This window comes from Strongylocentrotus purpuratus, unplaced genomic scaffold, assembly GCF_000002235.5.
Source record: "Strongylocentrotus purpuratus isolate Spur 01 unplaced genomic scaffold, Spur_5.0 spur5_scaffold_7, whole genome shotgun sequence".
NCBI classification, from domain to species: domain Eukaryota; kingdom Metazoa; phylum Echinodermata; class Echinoidea; order Camarodonta; family Strongylocentrotidae; genus Strongylocentrotus; species Strongylocentrotus purpuratus.
The window spans coordinates 5607034-5621383 of NW_022145613.1; the positions used below are offsets into that span (position 1 = coordinate 5607034).

Below are 14350 nucleotides of genomic sequence, written 5' to 3' on the forward strand. Positions count from 1 at the left end.
TCAGCCCTCTTCATCCTCCTCAAGTGGTAAAACCTTCAAACCATCAAACATCTTGGTATGCTCCTATGAGAATTGCCATTGCGTACGGGTAGTGAAAATGTTATACAAATATTGCTAAGTGTATGAATATTGTTTATTTTTCTTCATAATAAGTTTCAATTAAATTAAATTAAATTAAATTACGTTTTCTTAATATACACAAGACTATGTCATTGTTGTAACTTCCGGAGCCTATGACCTACAAGCATTGCTTTCTCTTTAGGCTCCATCATATTTCTTCCCTTATTCAACTTAGTCTTATGTATAATTCTTTTTTGTTTGTTTGTATAAACGCATCCTAAAATTAGTTCAAAATGTAACATGCTATATGTAATGATGTACTATACAACATGTGAGAAATATGAAAATAAACTGAAACTGAAACTGAAACTGAAACCCTATCACACGAGAAATATAAATTCGATATTTTGTTGAAAATAATGAGGCGTGTCTGCGGTCAGGATGAAATGGTAATTTCTGTCTCCTCAGAATCGTAACATATAAGGCGGATGTTATTATTTGAATCTTCAGTAACACTGTATCAACACTGATTTATGGAAGGTGAAGTGAATTAATAGAGAATAATAAACAGACAAAATGGTAAACATTTCAGCAAAATCCGACGAAAAAAAAAAGTTATGGAATTTAAAGTTGCACATAATTTTATGTGTGAAACAGTGATATGTATCATATAGGCTGTATGCAAATTCGTGAGTTGATGATGTCATCCCCTCACTTTTCCCCATATATTTTGTTTATTAGATTTCACCTTTTGTTTTAACACACCTGTATAAATATTTTCCATAATATTACAAAAAGTTACAGTAATGGTAACGGTAATTTTGCACCTATTACATGAGGATTCAAGCCATGTTTTACATTCTAGAACAGAAAAGTGATATTTTTGTTACATCATGTTTTAATGTGCGAACCAAGGGCTGCAATTCATGTAGGGGGACTGACTTTATGTTTAAACTTTGAAATATCGGTTGAAAAACTAGTGTATCCCTTTTGCAGCCAACATCAAATTCTGTACGGAACGTTGCAGGAATTATGTCACGTATGTCCTATCTGTGAAATTTAAACGTTAGCAGTGTGCTTATGCAAGGAAACCCGTTTACTTTCTAGACTTCACTGTCAGACAATATTTATTGACGGACTGACTTTTTTTCTCTTTAATGGTCATAATTTACATAAAATGAGATGTAAAGGGTACATGAACATTTGTCCACATCAATAGCCCACTTCGTTGCGCAGAACAAAACGTACTACCATTCGGTACAAGGGTATGAAAATCCTAATTAGTATTATCTTTCAAATGCTATTGGAATTTAAGCTTTTCATACTTTTGGCCTTCAATTTGGGACATGCTACCTTTAAGACACAACCAACCAGGCGCGTACGCAGGATTTTTTCAAGGGGGGGGGGGGGGGGTTAACATTTATAAATTGGCCCGAAAATTACGCAACGACTCAGCCAGCCGCTGAATAAGCGGGGGGGGGGGGGTAAGAGGACACTTTTTTTTTTTTTGGTATCGAAATTTGAAAATTTGACATTTTGCTCCGTTGGGGGGGGGGGGTAAGGTCATCTTTTTGAGGTCAGCCATGGGAATATTTTTTTTTTTTTTTTTTTTTTTTAATATTATAAAAAAATAATTAAAAAAACAACAAAAAATGCAAAAGGGGGGGGGGGGGGTTTACACACAAAAAATACCAAAGGGGGGGGGGGTTTAACCCCCCAAACCCTCCCCCTGTGTACGCGCCTGCAACCAACCACATACGCCTAAAGGAAAATATTATGAATTCATTATTCATGTTGTTTGAAATAACAATATGGAACGATGATGATGATGATGATGATGTTGGTGGTAATATAGATGGTGACGATGGTAATGTTGATGATCTTAAATAAAAGTGACGATGATGAAAGTGGTGTTGATGATGTTAATTACTATGTAAATGTATAGCGAGGTAATGGAAACTTACTGCAAATCGAATATCGATAATTATAGTCTGAGAGAAGTATGTAGAATAAAGACAAAAACAGGTATTTTCTGCTTTGTGTTTATTCTTACGTATTAAAGCTATTCTTAGAACGCCAGAGTTAATAGCTAGTGTTGAACAGAAGAAGAACACGGTTTAATGGTGAAAAAAACACATCAACAGAACAGACGAAATAATTACAACAGTAAGATATGGGGACTTTAGACTCCTCGCTACTTTGCTGGCCAGGCTCCTAAAAGGGTACGACACTAAAGCTTACACCCGAAATAGCAGTCAAGGGGATGGGGAAGGGAGGGGCACTGTTTTAGCTTCAGGGGTCAGTGGATACGTCCCTGGTAATCTCTCCTAGTTTTTAATCTTCATGATGGTTCACTAAAGTGCATAGAATCTATTACAGAAAATACTTAACGAATCCAGCGAGACAATATGCCCACTTTAATTGCTAGATGTAATAAACTGTAAAAAGACTTATTAATCATAGTCCCCTGCACTAACTCAGTAACAGGGTCAACAAACAATTCTTTTTACATTTGTGATAGAAAAGCAAATATAAATGGAGAAGAAAACGGAGAAGGATACAGGATTCACTAACGCAACTTATCTTTACATCAATTTCCCAGAGAGTCATTTTTTGTTCTTTCAATATAGCCTAATTGCTCCCTGAGTGCCAAAGAAGCAATGAATACGACACATTTTGGGGTCTAAAATTACCTTCATAGCAATTTTAGGTCCTAAAAGAGCACTAGAAATGTCATAAATAAGAATAGGAGCAATAACCATGCACTTTGAAGGTATTTGCGATTTGAAACAAGAACTTAACTATATCCCATATAAGGGCAGCCATTTTTCAGTAATTCAGTATTTCATTTATTTTCCACAATAATAAAAGTACAAAGATGTACATTACATATAACAGATATATACATGTATATACAATAACAACAACAAATACCAAAACAAAATGTGAACATTTACAGTAACATTGACAAAGAGGAAAATGAGCATAAGTGATTGATTAAAGTGTAATGATATAGAACATGTTATTATTGCGGAGGGAGCCAACTGGAAGACAGGAAAATAGTCTTAAGTGCGTTGGCACCCATCATGATCAATTAGATTTGAAGTCGTAACTTGTAGAAACAAACCGTCAAGCATTTAGCGCCAAGACAATTCACGTGATTCCATTATCTTTTAATAATGGGTCAGTGCTGATTTATTACAGCTAAAAAAAGGCAGAAAATTAAATTCTGAAACAAACAGCTGAGGAAAATGAGAGGGAAAAAAAAATCCCCACACCGCTAATTAGAGAGTAATACTGTACTATATATATATATATATATATATATATATATATATATATATATATATATAAATTTAATTATGATTTTGTTTTGGCAACGTTCCAAAACGGCAGATGGAATAGAAGTTGATAAATATTTCTTCACGTGACGTATTCTTGATTTTACATCAAAGAACAAATTTCATTAAAGCAGCCATTCTATACAAATAAAACTATATATCAATGGCAAGCTTATAACTTCAGATTTTTTATATTCTTAAGTAAGTCGTAAAAACAAAACAAAACACGAATTTTCCATCATTCATATTCTCTCCTAAATAAACCTAATAAAATGCCCAAAATAATGTGACGTAGGCGATTGTATTATGTCCCCAAAACATAAACAAAAGCTCAATTCAATTTTGTAAATGTCTGATTTAGGTCACATTTGTATTTTTAGGAAAATTATATGACACGTTTGACTTTCTTTACATCATGAGTTTTCATTTGACATGCAATGTCTTTTTTAATCAATGTCTAATTAAGAAAATACACCGATGATATTACTATGGTACTCATAACCAGGAAGGGAAGGCTTTTTAGTTCTGTGGAGGAAATAATTATATGCTTAAGAAAACGAAGTTCTTTTCTCATACATGGATGTTGCCATATGGACCAAGTTTTTCTCACTATATTTAAACACAACCAGAATGATCCCATGCTACACAACATATATTTTTTTAATCACCGAAGATGGGGGGGGGGGGGGCTGAAAACATGCTCCTAGATTTAGTACTCCGCTAATTTGGTAGATATATTATAATTGCCATTTTATAACCTTGCTTGGTCTTTTACAAAAATAGGAAGCCCGAAACAGATCTTGAATTTGATTTGTTTCGTTGTTCTATGCTTATACAGGAACCGCTGAACGAACCTTCGCGTGACTACGAACCTCCAATGTTAGTGTCCGCCAACATTTTCTATCCAGTCGGATCTGTTGTTTTAGATAAAAGAATCCTTACCTGTACAAATAATCAAAGATGAGTCACGCATTTTTGATAGGTTTCATATTATGTTTTGTGATGTGATAGGTTTCATATCATGTTTTGTGATGTGATGTTTTGTGATGCAACTCAATGTAATTACATCTAAATCATTAATACCATTGTATCAACGTTATGAAAGGAGAAACCACATAGCAGAAACGATAAATCTTCCTTTTATTAGATTTCACGTGCAAATTTGCTCATAAATTATTGTTTCGGTTAACAACTTATAACAAGTGCCTCCTTTCGTTATTGAGCGTTCATAACCTGACCCTCAATGCTATCACAGCATATCCATTATAATCCTTCGTAAGTTACACTGAACTGGCTGGACAAGGAGAGTTATGTGGGTAGGTATATTGGTGATTGGAAAAGACAGTATCAATTTATATATTTAATTGTTCTAATTACTTGGAAGCACTGCATGCCTTGATCGTCATACGATGGTCACGGGTTTAATCCTTGTTCGATGCTTAATTTCTCGACCTAGGTGTATTGAATGGCTACCTGGCAGTGTTGGGAGATAGTTGGCAGGACCCGCAGGTAGAGCAGTAACAATATTGCTGAGGCTACCCATTGTAATTAGGACTGTTGTGTTGTTGTTGTTGTTGTTGTTGTTGTCAGTGTACTGTTTTTATTAACGTAGTAAAGGGTTGGAAAATATTGGAAATGGTTGACTGATGTCATATGAAATGCTCCTTTTCATACACAGATATACCAAGCAAACAGTATGGCACCACATTCGCGTGCACTACTCTTCGCCATCATTAGCATGATCTTCATCATAGTAGGGACAACATCGCTTGCTGCGGTGAACGATCATGGAGGCACTGACAACGATCTCTCAGATTATAACCCTACCAACCCGGGACAAGGAACGTCCTGCTATGTTGACGTCTCAACAAGGATGGTGAACTGCTCTCACCGCGGTCTCACAGAAGTTCCAAGAGATATTCCTTCGAACGCTCATGATTTGTCACTTTCCTACAACTTGCTGCAAAGGATTCGCAATGATTCTTTTGCCCATTTGAAGAATCTTGTGGATATATCGCTGAAGTATAACGTTATTTGTGACATTGAAGTAGGTGCGTTCTTTGAACTCTATCTCTTGCAGTCGATGAATTTGGTTGGGAATCGACTGTCTGTCCTGCCGAGTCAACTCTTTAGTCAAAACTTTTACATGACGGATATATTTCTGAGAGACAATAACTTAACGGATGTACCAGATCTTTACTTGAAGGCACCAAATCTATCTTTTATTGACCTTGGAGAGAACTCTATCAAGTCAGCGAATTTCAGGATGCACTTTGCCACAGAATGTAACATTATGTTAATAGATCTTAGTAATAATCATATCAAACGAATACGAGAGAATGATATGAAAAATTTAAACGTTTGTAGAAACATTATTCTCATTGACTTTTCATCAAATGATATATCATCGATACAGCTACATAGTTTGCAAGGAATGAATGTTAGTGGAATCCAATTTCGAGAGAACCCTTTATTTAAAAAAGGGGTTGTAGAGATTTTTGAGGCTGCGGTAAAAGCTCCTTATGTTACTTACATAAATCTAGTGAGAACAAGGTTACCTTGTCTTTCTGCTGATATCTTCATTCCTTTGGAAACATATGCATTGAAAACTTTGTCCTTGAGTGGGAACAACATCTCTTCAATCCCTGATAACATTTTTCATTATTTAACAAGACTGGAGAGGTTGCATTTGACCGATAATAAAATAACAGTAATTTCTCCATCGGGTTTTAATAACTTGTCTTCACTTGAAGCGCTTTTCCTTGATAACTGTAGGGTTGTGTCTTTAAAGACCCCAGCTGAAACAGGGGTTTGGGAACCACCGCTTAGGATACTGTCCTTAGGTAACAATTACCTGCATGAGATCCCATCGAAAGCGTTCGTTGGTTTGAAGGTTTTGATGTACCTAATACTTTATTTCAATTCTATCAGGGTCATTCAACCGGATTCCTTTGATGGTCTGGCCAGCCTTGAAGTTCTTCAGATGGAAGAAAACTCACTGATGAGTCCTCTGAGCTTCGGGACTATACCGACCTTGATAACCCTTGATCTAAGTAATTCTGGTATCAACTCACTTGATCCCCATAACACATTCACTGGTCTATCATCACTGAATGAATTGATGCTTGATAACAATTATCTTCATATTTCTGACATATGGGACAATGAAGGTAACATATCTATATTTCGGGACCTACGCAAATTAAAGAAACTTGACTTAAGTGTCAACCAGCTTCAAAGTGAATTACCAAGTGGATGCTTTAAAGGTCTTCACAGACTAGAGCAACTAAACCTTCAAGGCATGTCACTTCTAAGGCTAAATCCTGACCTTTTCAAAGGCCTTGCTAATCTTCAATTGCTTTCCCTGGAGGACAATGCGTTAAAAGATCTTCACCCCGAGATATTTCATGATCAGGGTAATTTATTTTCTCTTTACCTGAGTCGAAATCCTATCTCAAGTTTAGACGATCAGTTATTTGTACGCACTAAAAAGCTATCTGTGCTTAGCCTGTCGAGCACGAACATAGATGTCATAACGGAAAAGACTCTAGGTCCAATTATACCTTCTTTGTCTACCTTAGATTTGTCGAGAAAAGCACTGTCATGTAATTGCAAAAATAAATGGTTTAGAAACTGGATACAAAACAGCAGTGCAGAAGTCCTCTTAGATGGTACCATTTGCTCTAGTGCTTCTCCTCAAAAACTTGAAGGTAAACCATTTGAAGAGTTCGAGCCCACCCTCTTCTGTGGTCCGAAGATTCTCTTATATTCCTGCATATCGGTGGTTTCTGTGATGATAATAGCTATCATGGTCTTGTTATACTACAATCGTTGGTGGTTGAACTACAAATGCTTCCTTTTGAAACTCTGCATCATCGGTTACAGCGAAATAGTCGAAGATCGGGATTACGAATACGACATCAACATCGTTTTCGAAGACGACGACGAAGAATGGGTCAATGAGAGTTTGGTGCCGAATATTCAGGAGCGCGAACCCGAGGTCAGGCTCCTGGTCGGAGACGACATGCTCCCGCTTGGGATGTATCGGCTTGATGCTGTTGCCCACGTCATTGACAATAGTTACAAGTCTGTATTCATCGTCAGTCAAAGTGCGATCAAAGACAGCTGGTTCCTGACCAAACTACGCATTGCCTTGCAACACGTCAACCACGCCAAACGCGACGCGGTTCTTTTCGTGTTCATGGACGACATTGCGGATGAAGATCTTCCCTACCTGATTCGTCTCCTGTTGAGTAATAACCGACCCTACCTCCAGTGGGATGCAGACCCAAGGAATCAAGAATATTTCTGGGAACTGTTCATGAAAAGTGTTCGCGTCACCACCAAGCTCAATTACACCATTCCAATTTAGATGCGAAGTCTAAAGCATGTTCTCTGGAGAAATACAGAATAGGCGTGGGATCTTCAGTGATTTATATGTGGATCAATGCAGAAAAAAATTATACTTTTTAGGAGTTGAAAGATAATGACCTTTCTTTACATTATAATATTTCTTCTTATTCTTCGTTCTCAAGCTTGGCCATGGAAATATTTTCATTTCAGTCGGCAATAATATCAGCTTTTTTAAACATTGGACCTAAGGTAATTCTGTATATGTTTTTTTTTCGGAGCGTATTGCAATTGGGATTTTTTATCTTCAGATCTAAGAATGGTAACCCCTAATTTCTTTAATTTTTCTGTTCATACTTTGTCTAATAGAATACTTAAGTAATTTATGTGTAATGGCGTAAAACTTTTGAAGAGCACCCTCAATATCTCCTGAGGACCGTTAATAGTGAACTTAAGCGGATACAAGCATGGATAAATGCAAACAAACTATCATTAAATGTCAGTAAAACCCACTTTATGCTGTTTAGCAATTGTATAAAATCCCTACCCGGTAATATTTTAATAGACAATATAAATTTAAACCAGGCCGAATCCACAAAATTTCTTGGTATCTACATTGACAGTGATTTATCATGGAAGATACACGTTAACTATTTGTGCAAACTGATTTCTAGAAACACAGGTATTTTAAATAAACTAAAACACGAGTTCCCAACCCATATTTTGTTATCTCTGTATAACACCTTAATTTTACCTTATCTTAACTACGGTATTCTTGCCTGGGGAAACGGGACCAAAGCCCAACTTGAAAAACTTCTCATTATTCAAAAACGGGCAATAAGAAACATAAATCATGCGGGATTCCTTTCCCATACTAGTCAACTGTTTTTTAATAACAAAGTTCTCCGAATTGGTGATGTGTATGTGTACAGCGTAGGAGTGTTTATGTATCAATTAACTATAAATGAGTTACCTGCTGTAATTTGTGCACTCTTCGTACGAAATAATACAATCCATTCTTATTCCACTCGCCAAAGTAACCTATTTCACCTTCCCCTTACACGAACTTTGTTTGCTCAAAAAAATATCACTTTTACGGGCCCTAAACTTTGGAATGACCTCCCCATTGAATTCACAGAATCAACCTCACTATATTCGTTCAAGCGCAAGCTGAAATGTCATCTCCTAAGCAATTACACTTTAATGGTAGAAGAAGCATGATGTTACTTTTAATAATTACTGTCGATGTTCAAACTGAATGTTTCTTTTCGTTTGCTGTTGTTACCCTGTGCCTGGTGACGGGCCGTTGCCTTCACCTGCTGGGATGTCATTGTGCTTCGATGGCCGGGGAGCGAGGTGCATGCTTTGTTTGTTGTTAATGTCTGTTCGACCTAGCAGCGACGGGTTATGCACTTTGCGCTCCTGCTGTTGAGTTCCAGTGATTACTACAGGTGGATATGGCGGCTTGTCATCGGGCCAACATATTTAGTTTTACATAAATGTGTATCCAAAAAAAAAAAAAACATATACAAAAATGTTCTATTCATTTTTGTTCCATCATACCAAGATGCTGGCGTCATTGACAACCAGTCCGTTCGCCAGCGCGGCTACACTTAAATTTTCTTCAACATCGTACTTTACCGGCACATAGCCAGCGTCACTCCCTGTCAATTGATGCCGACATCTTGGTATGCTCCTATGAGAATTGCCATTGCGTACGGGTAGTGAAAATGTTATACAAATATTGCTAAGTGTATGAATATTGTTTTTTTTCTGCATAATAGGTTTCAATTTAATTAAATCGTCGCTGTTTTCACGAAGCGACGGTGGTGAAAAAAAAAATTGCATTCACTTTGCATTACGATTTTCCTCACTACCGTCGCTTCGTGAAGGCAGGGACGAAATTACGTTTTTTAATATACACAAGACTATGTCATTGTTGTAACTTCCGGAGCCTATGACCTACAAGCATTGCTTTCTCTTTAGGCTCCATCATATTTCTTCCCTTATTCACTTAGTCTTATGTATCATTCTTTTTTTTTTTTTGTATAAACGCATCCTAAAATGAGTTCAAAATGTAACATGCTATATGTAATGATGTACTATACAACATGTGAGAAATATGAAAATAAACTGAAACTGAAACTGAACTGAAACTGAAACATATGGAAGGAGGCATCAATCCAAATAATGCAGGGCCTTTTAGTTTCGATTATTTTAGCTGCCTGCCTCATTCATGTTATACTCATCTTCTCAACTCTTTATCGTTTCTTCGTTCTTTGTATTCCAATGGCTTTGAACTAATCACAATAACAATAAAACACACTGAAAAATTACAGTCAGTATCAATATATGATGTGACTTTAATTTTATCCCATTACTTGTCGCTTTTCAAATGAAAACTAACGTTGATTAAAGTACAAAAAACAACGATTTCCTGACCTAATTTCCTGTTGACGTCACGCATATACATGCATATTTAAATTAAGTCATTCCTATACCAAGACTGTACGTAATATTGACCTTCTTTTTCTCTATCTACTTTTATTTCACGCTTTCTTCTTTTCTCTCTTGCTTCCTTTATATCTTCCTTTCTTTCTATTTTTAATGTGTTCATATCTAATGTAATTTACATGTTTCATATTTTGATGATGTACTCTGTCTGGCTCCAGTAAAATGGGTTTTTAATCAGGTCATTCCTTAGTTGGCTTTTGCCATAAACATAATCAATTTAATAACAGACTAAATTAGATAATGTGTAGAATATTTTAAAACTAATTAAGTTAATTGTTAGCAGGGTGGGTGATAAGGGTGGGGTCGTATTTTGTTACATCAGGGATGGTAGGGGATATTTGAATAGATTTTAATGCTTTTTGTTAGTGTTTTTTGTTTAATTTAATTTAATTTGATTTAGTTAAGTTAAGTACAAGTACAATGTTATTTAAAAAAAAAAAAATTCAATTACGAGTTACTATTTTGTTATATCATTACTTATTATAGTATCATTATATATATATATATATTGGACTCCATGGAAGAACAGAGCTATTATGTTAATGGCTCTGAAATGGACCATCCAACCGTTTTATCATTCTATCATTGTTATATAAGTCTTTGATTTTGTTATATTGTGTTTTTGTTTTTTATGATGATTTTCGGAAATAAAACAAACAAAAAGTCATAAGTTAGTATGGTATATTCTTTTGATTATTTATGATGTAATTGATGACTTCTTGGAGATTTAATAATCGACTAAATAATTAAATATATATTCTAGAATGATACCTCCTATATGAAAAGCGATCAAACAAAGAGAACATAATTTTCATTTCGTTTTTTAAGAATGCAACGACTGCTTTTCAAACTCCAGGTTATGCCGAGTCGATGATTAATAGATAAGCTCATAGTTTCAAAATACTGTTACAAAATCTCTTGGTGACTATAATCATTACCAGTCTGTATAGGAATTAATCAATAAGCCAGGTTGCTTTCGCATTAACATTTAATGGACACTTCTTACTCATGATGGCACACACAATTTTGCCAGAGGTTTGCCCATTACAGCAAAAAAGCACGCTGTATTTCTTCCACTCCAGTTATAAGAAGTAAATTGAGTAGTTCGTCACATTTTTCAGTGTTTTATTGACGATATTTTGTCCATTCGGATAATGTATTTTAATAGTTTTGTTTGGCTTGATGTAGGTCTCGTCCGTGTGACTGGAATATTAAGGCACTCATATAATAAATCACCACTGTGCTACTTACAGCTACTTGCGCCCTCTATATAGCAACCAATGGCTAATCGGTGCATGTTGGTTCCCCTTGATCCCCTCTTTCATATATTAATTAAGAGCTGATTTGATGAGATAAACACCTGTTAGTGACCTTGCAGGGAGGTCTAATCCCCTGGCCTAACTAGTACAGACGGGCTTTAAGCTTTCATAAATAATTGACACGTTGACACTTGCCTTGTGAAAAGGAACAGCATATGCCATTTTATTATCCAAATACTATACACGTACAAATAGGCAATACAAGCAGTTCTGTACACTCGTCATATATCAGCCTTTATACAGCATTACATATACATACTCTCATAATATTTGTCATGCATAAATTATTAACAATCTGTAAAGAAGAATAGAATACTCCAATATAATGACGAATATACAATATATTACAAGACATGATTCGAGACGAAGAAATAAATACTGTAAATCTTGGTATTTTCTGGAAGCCATTAAACCATTGAATAGCTCCACGAACGGTACATAGATCGTACAACATTCAACAGCACCATACAATACCTACTACGCCCTACGTTAAAACCAAGACCTGATCATAAAATAAAATAACCCTAAACCATATACATCTACAGAGGCGGATCGAGTATTCTCTGGCGGGGGGGGGGGGGGGGGGGGGGCAAACGCGACTGAATATTACGTGTTCTGTGACGAGCTAAACAAGAAACGAAAGTTTGTTTTATGTCTTCTGGTAAGCAAAATACAAACAATAAAACAAATATATCGGCCCTCTTCATCCTCCTCAAGTGGTAAAACCTTCAAACCTTATCACACAAGAAATAACCATTCGATATTGTGTTGAAAATAATGAGGCGTGTCTGCGTTCAGGATGAAATGGTAATCCCTGTCTCCTCTGAACCATAACATATAAGGCGGATGTTATAATTTTAATCTTCAGTCACACCGTATCAACACTGATTTATGGAAGGTGAAGTGAATTAATAGAGAAAAGTAAACAGACAAAACGGTGAGCATGTCAACAAAATCGGTCGAAAAATAATAAAGTTATGGAATTTAAAGTTTCACAGAATGTTATGAAACAGTGATGTGTATCATATAAGCTGTATGCAAATTAGTGAGTTGAAGATGTCATCCCCTCACTTTTCCCCATATATTTTGTTTATTAGATTTCACTTTTTGTTTTAACACACCTGTATAAATATTTTCCATAATATTACAAAAAGTTACAGTAATGGTAATTTTGCACCTATTACATGAGGATTCAAGCCATGTTTTACATTCTAGAACAGAAAACTTTTTTGTTTAATTATGTTTTAATGTGCGAACCAAGGGTTGAAATTCGTGTAGGGTGACTGATTTTATGTTTAAACCTTGAAATATCGGTTTAAAAAGTAGTGTATACCTTTTGCAGCCAACATCAAATTCTGTAGAACGTTGCAGGAATTATGAATAATAGACGTTTGTCCTATCTGTGAAATTTAAACGTTAGCAGTGTCCTAATATTCAAATTATGCAAGGAAACCCGTTTACTTTCTAGACTTCACTGTCAGACAATATTTAGTGACTGACTGACTTTTTCCAATGGTCATAACTTAAATAACATAAAATGAGATGTTAAGGGTACATGAACATTTGTCCACATCAATAACCCACTTCTTTGCGCAGCACAAATCGTACTACCATTCGGTACAAGGGTATGAAAATCAGTCTATTTAATTAAACGGGCGCGTTCGCTAAATTCGATTCGACAACTGACGGTCGTTATTTTACCTAAAAAAGACATTTTCAAGCCCTTCTGTTTTGAGGGAAGTCCCTAATTAGCATTATTTTTCAAATGCCATTGGAATTTAACCTTTTCATACTTTTGGCCTTCAAATGGGACATGCTACCTTTAAGACACAACCAACCACATACGTCTAATGGAAAATATTATATTTTTGGATGATTTCATTTTCGTGTGTTTGAAATAGCAATATGGAACGATGATGATGATGATGATGATGTTGGTGGTAATATAGATGGTGACGATGGTAATGCTGATGATGTTAGATAAAAGTGACGATGATGAAAGTGGTGTTGATGATGTTAATTACTATGTAAATGTATAGCGAGGTAATGGAAACTTACTGCAAATCGAATATCGATAATTATAGTCTGAGAGAAGTATGTAGAATAAAGACAAAAACAGGTATTTTCTGCTTTGTGTTTATTCTTACGTATTAAAGCTATTCTTAGAACGCCAGAGTTAATAGCTAGTGTTGAACAGAAGAAGAACACGGTTTAATGGTGAAAAAAACACATCAACAGAACAGACGAAATAATTACAACAGTAAGATATGGGGACTTTAGACTCCTAGCTACTTTGCTGGCCAGGCTCCTAAAAGGGTACGACACTAAAGCTTACACCCGAAATAGCAGTCAAGGGGATGGGGGAAGGGAGGGGCACTGTTTTAGCTTCAGGGGTCAGTGGATACGCCCCTGGTAATCTCTCCTAGTTTTTAATCTTCATGATGGTTCACTAAAGTGCATAGAATCTATTACAGAAAATACTTAACGAATCCAGCGAGACAATATGCCCACTTCAATTGCTAGATGTAATAAACTGTAAAAAGACTTATTAATCATAGTCCCCTGCACTAATTCAGTAAGAGGGTCAACAAATAATTCTTTTTACATTTGTGATAGAAAAGCAAATATAAATGGAGAAGAAAAACGGAGAAGGCTACAGGATTCACTAACGCAACTTATCTTTACATCAATTTCCCAGAGAGTCATTTTTTGTTCTTTCAATATAGCCTATTTGCTCCCTGAGTGCCAAAGAAGCAATGAATACGA

The 14350-nt window shown here is 35.8% G+C and overlaps 1 protein-coding gene across 1 annotated transcript; it reads left to right on the top strand.

Moving 5' to 3' along the window:
• The first annotated feature begins 5097 nt into the window (after positions 1-5097).
• LOC105447508 (toll-like receptor 3) lies at positions 5098-7820 on the top strand. Its single transcript, XM_011685664.2, has one exon. The coding sequence runs from the start codon at positions 5098-5100 to the stop codon at positions 7771-7773; it is 2676 nt and encodes an 891-aa protein (XP_011683966.2). The 3' UTR covers positions 7774-7820.
• The last annotated feature ends 6530 nt before the right edge of the window (positions 7821-14350 follow it).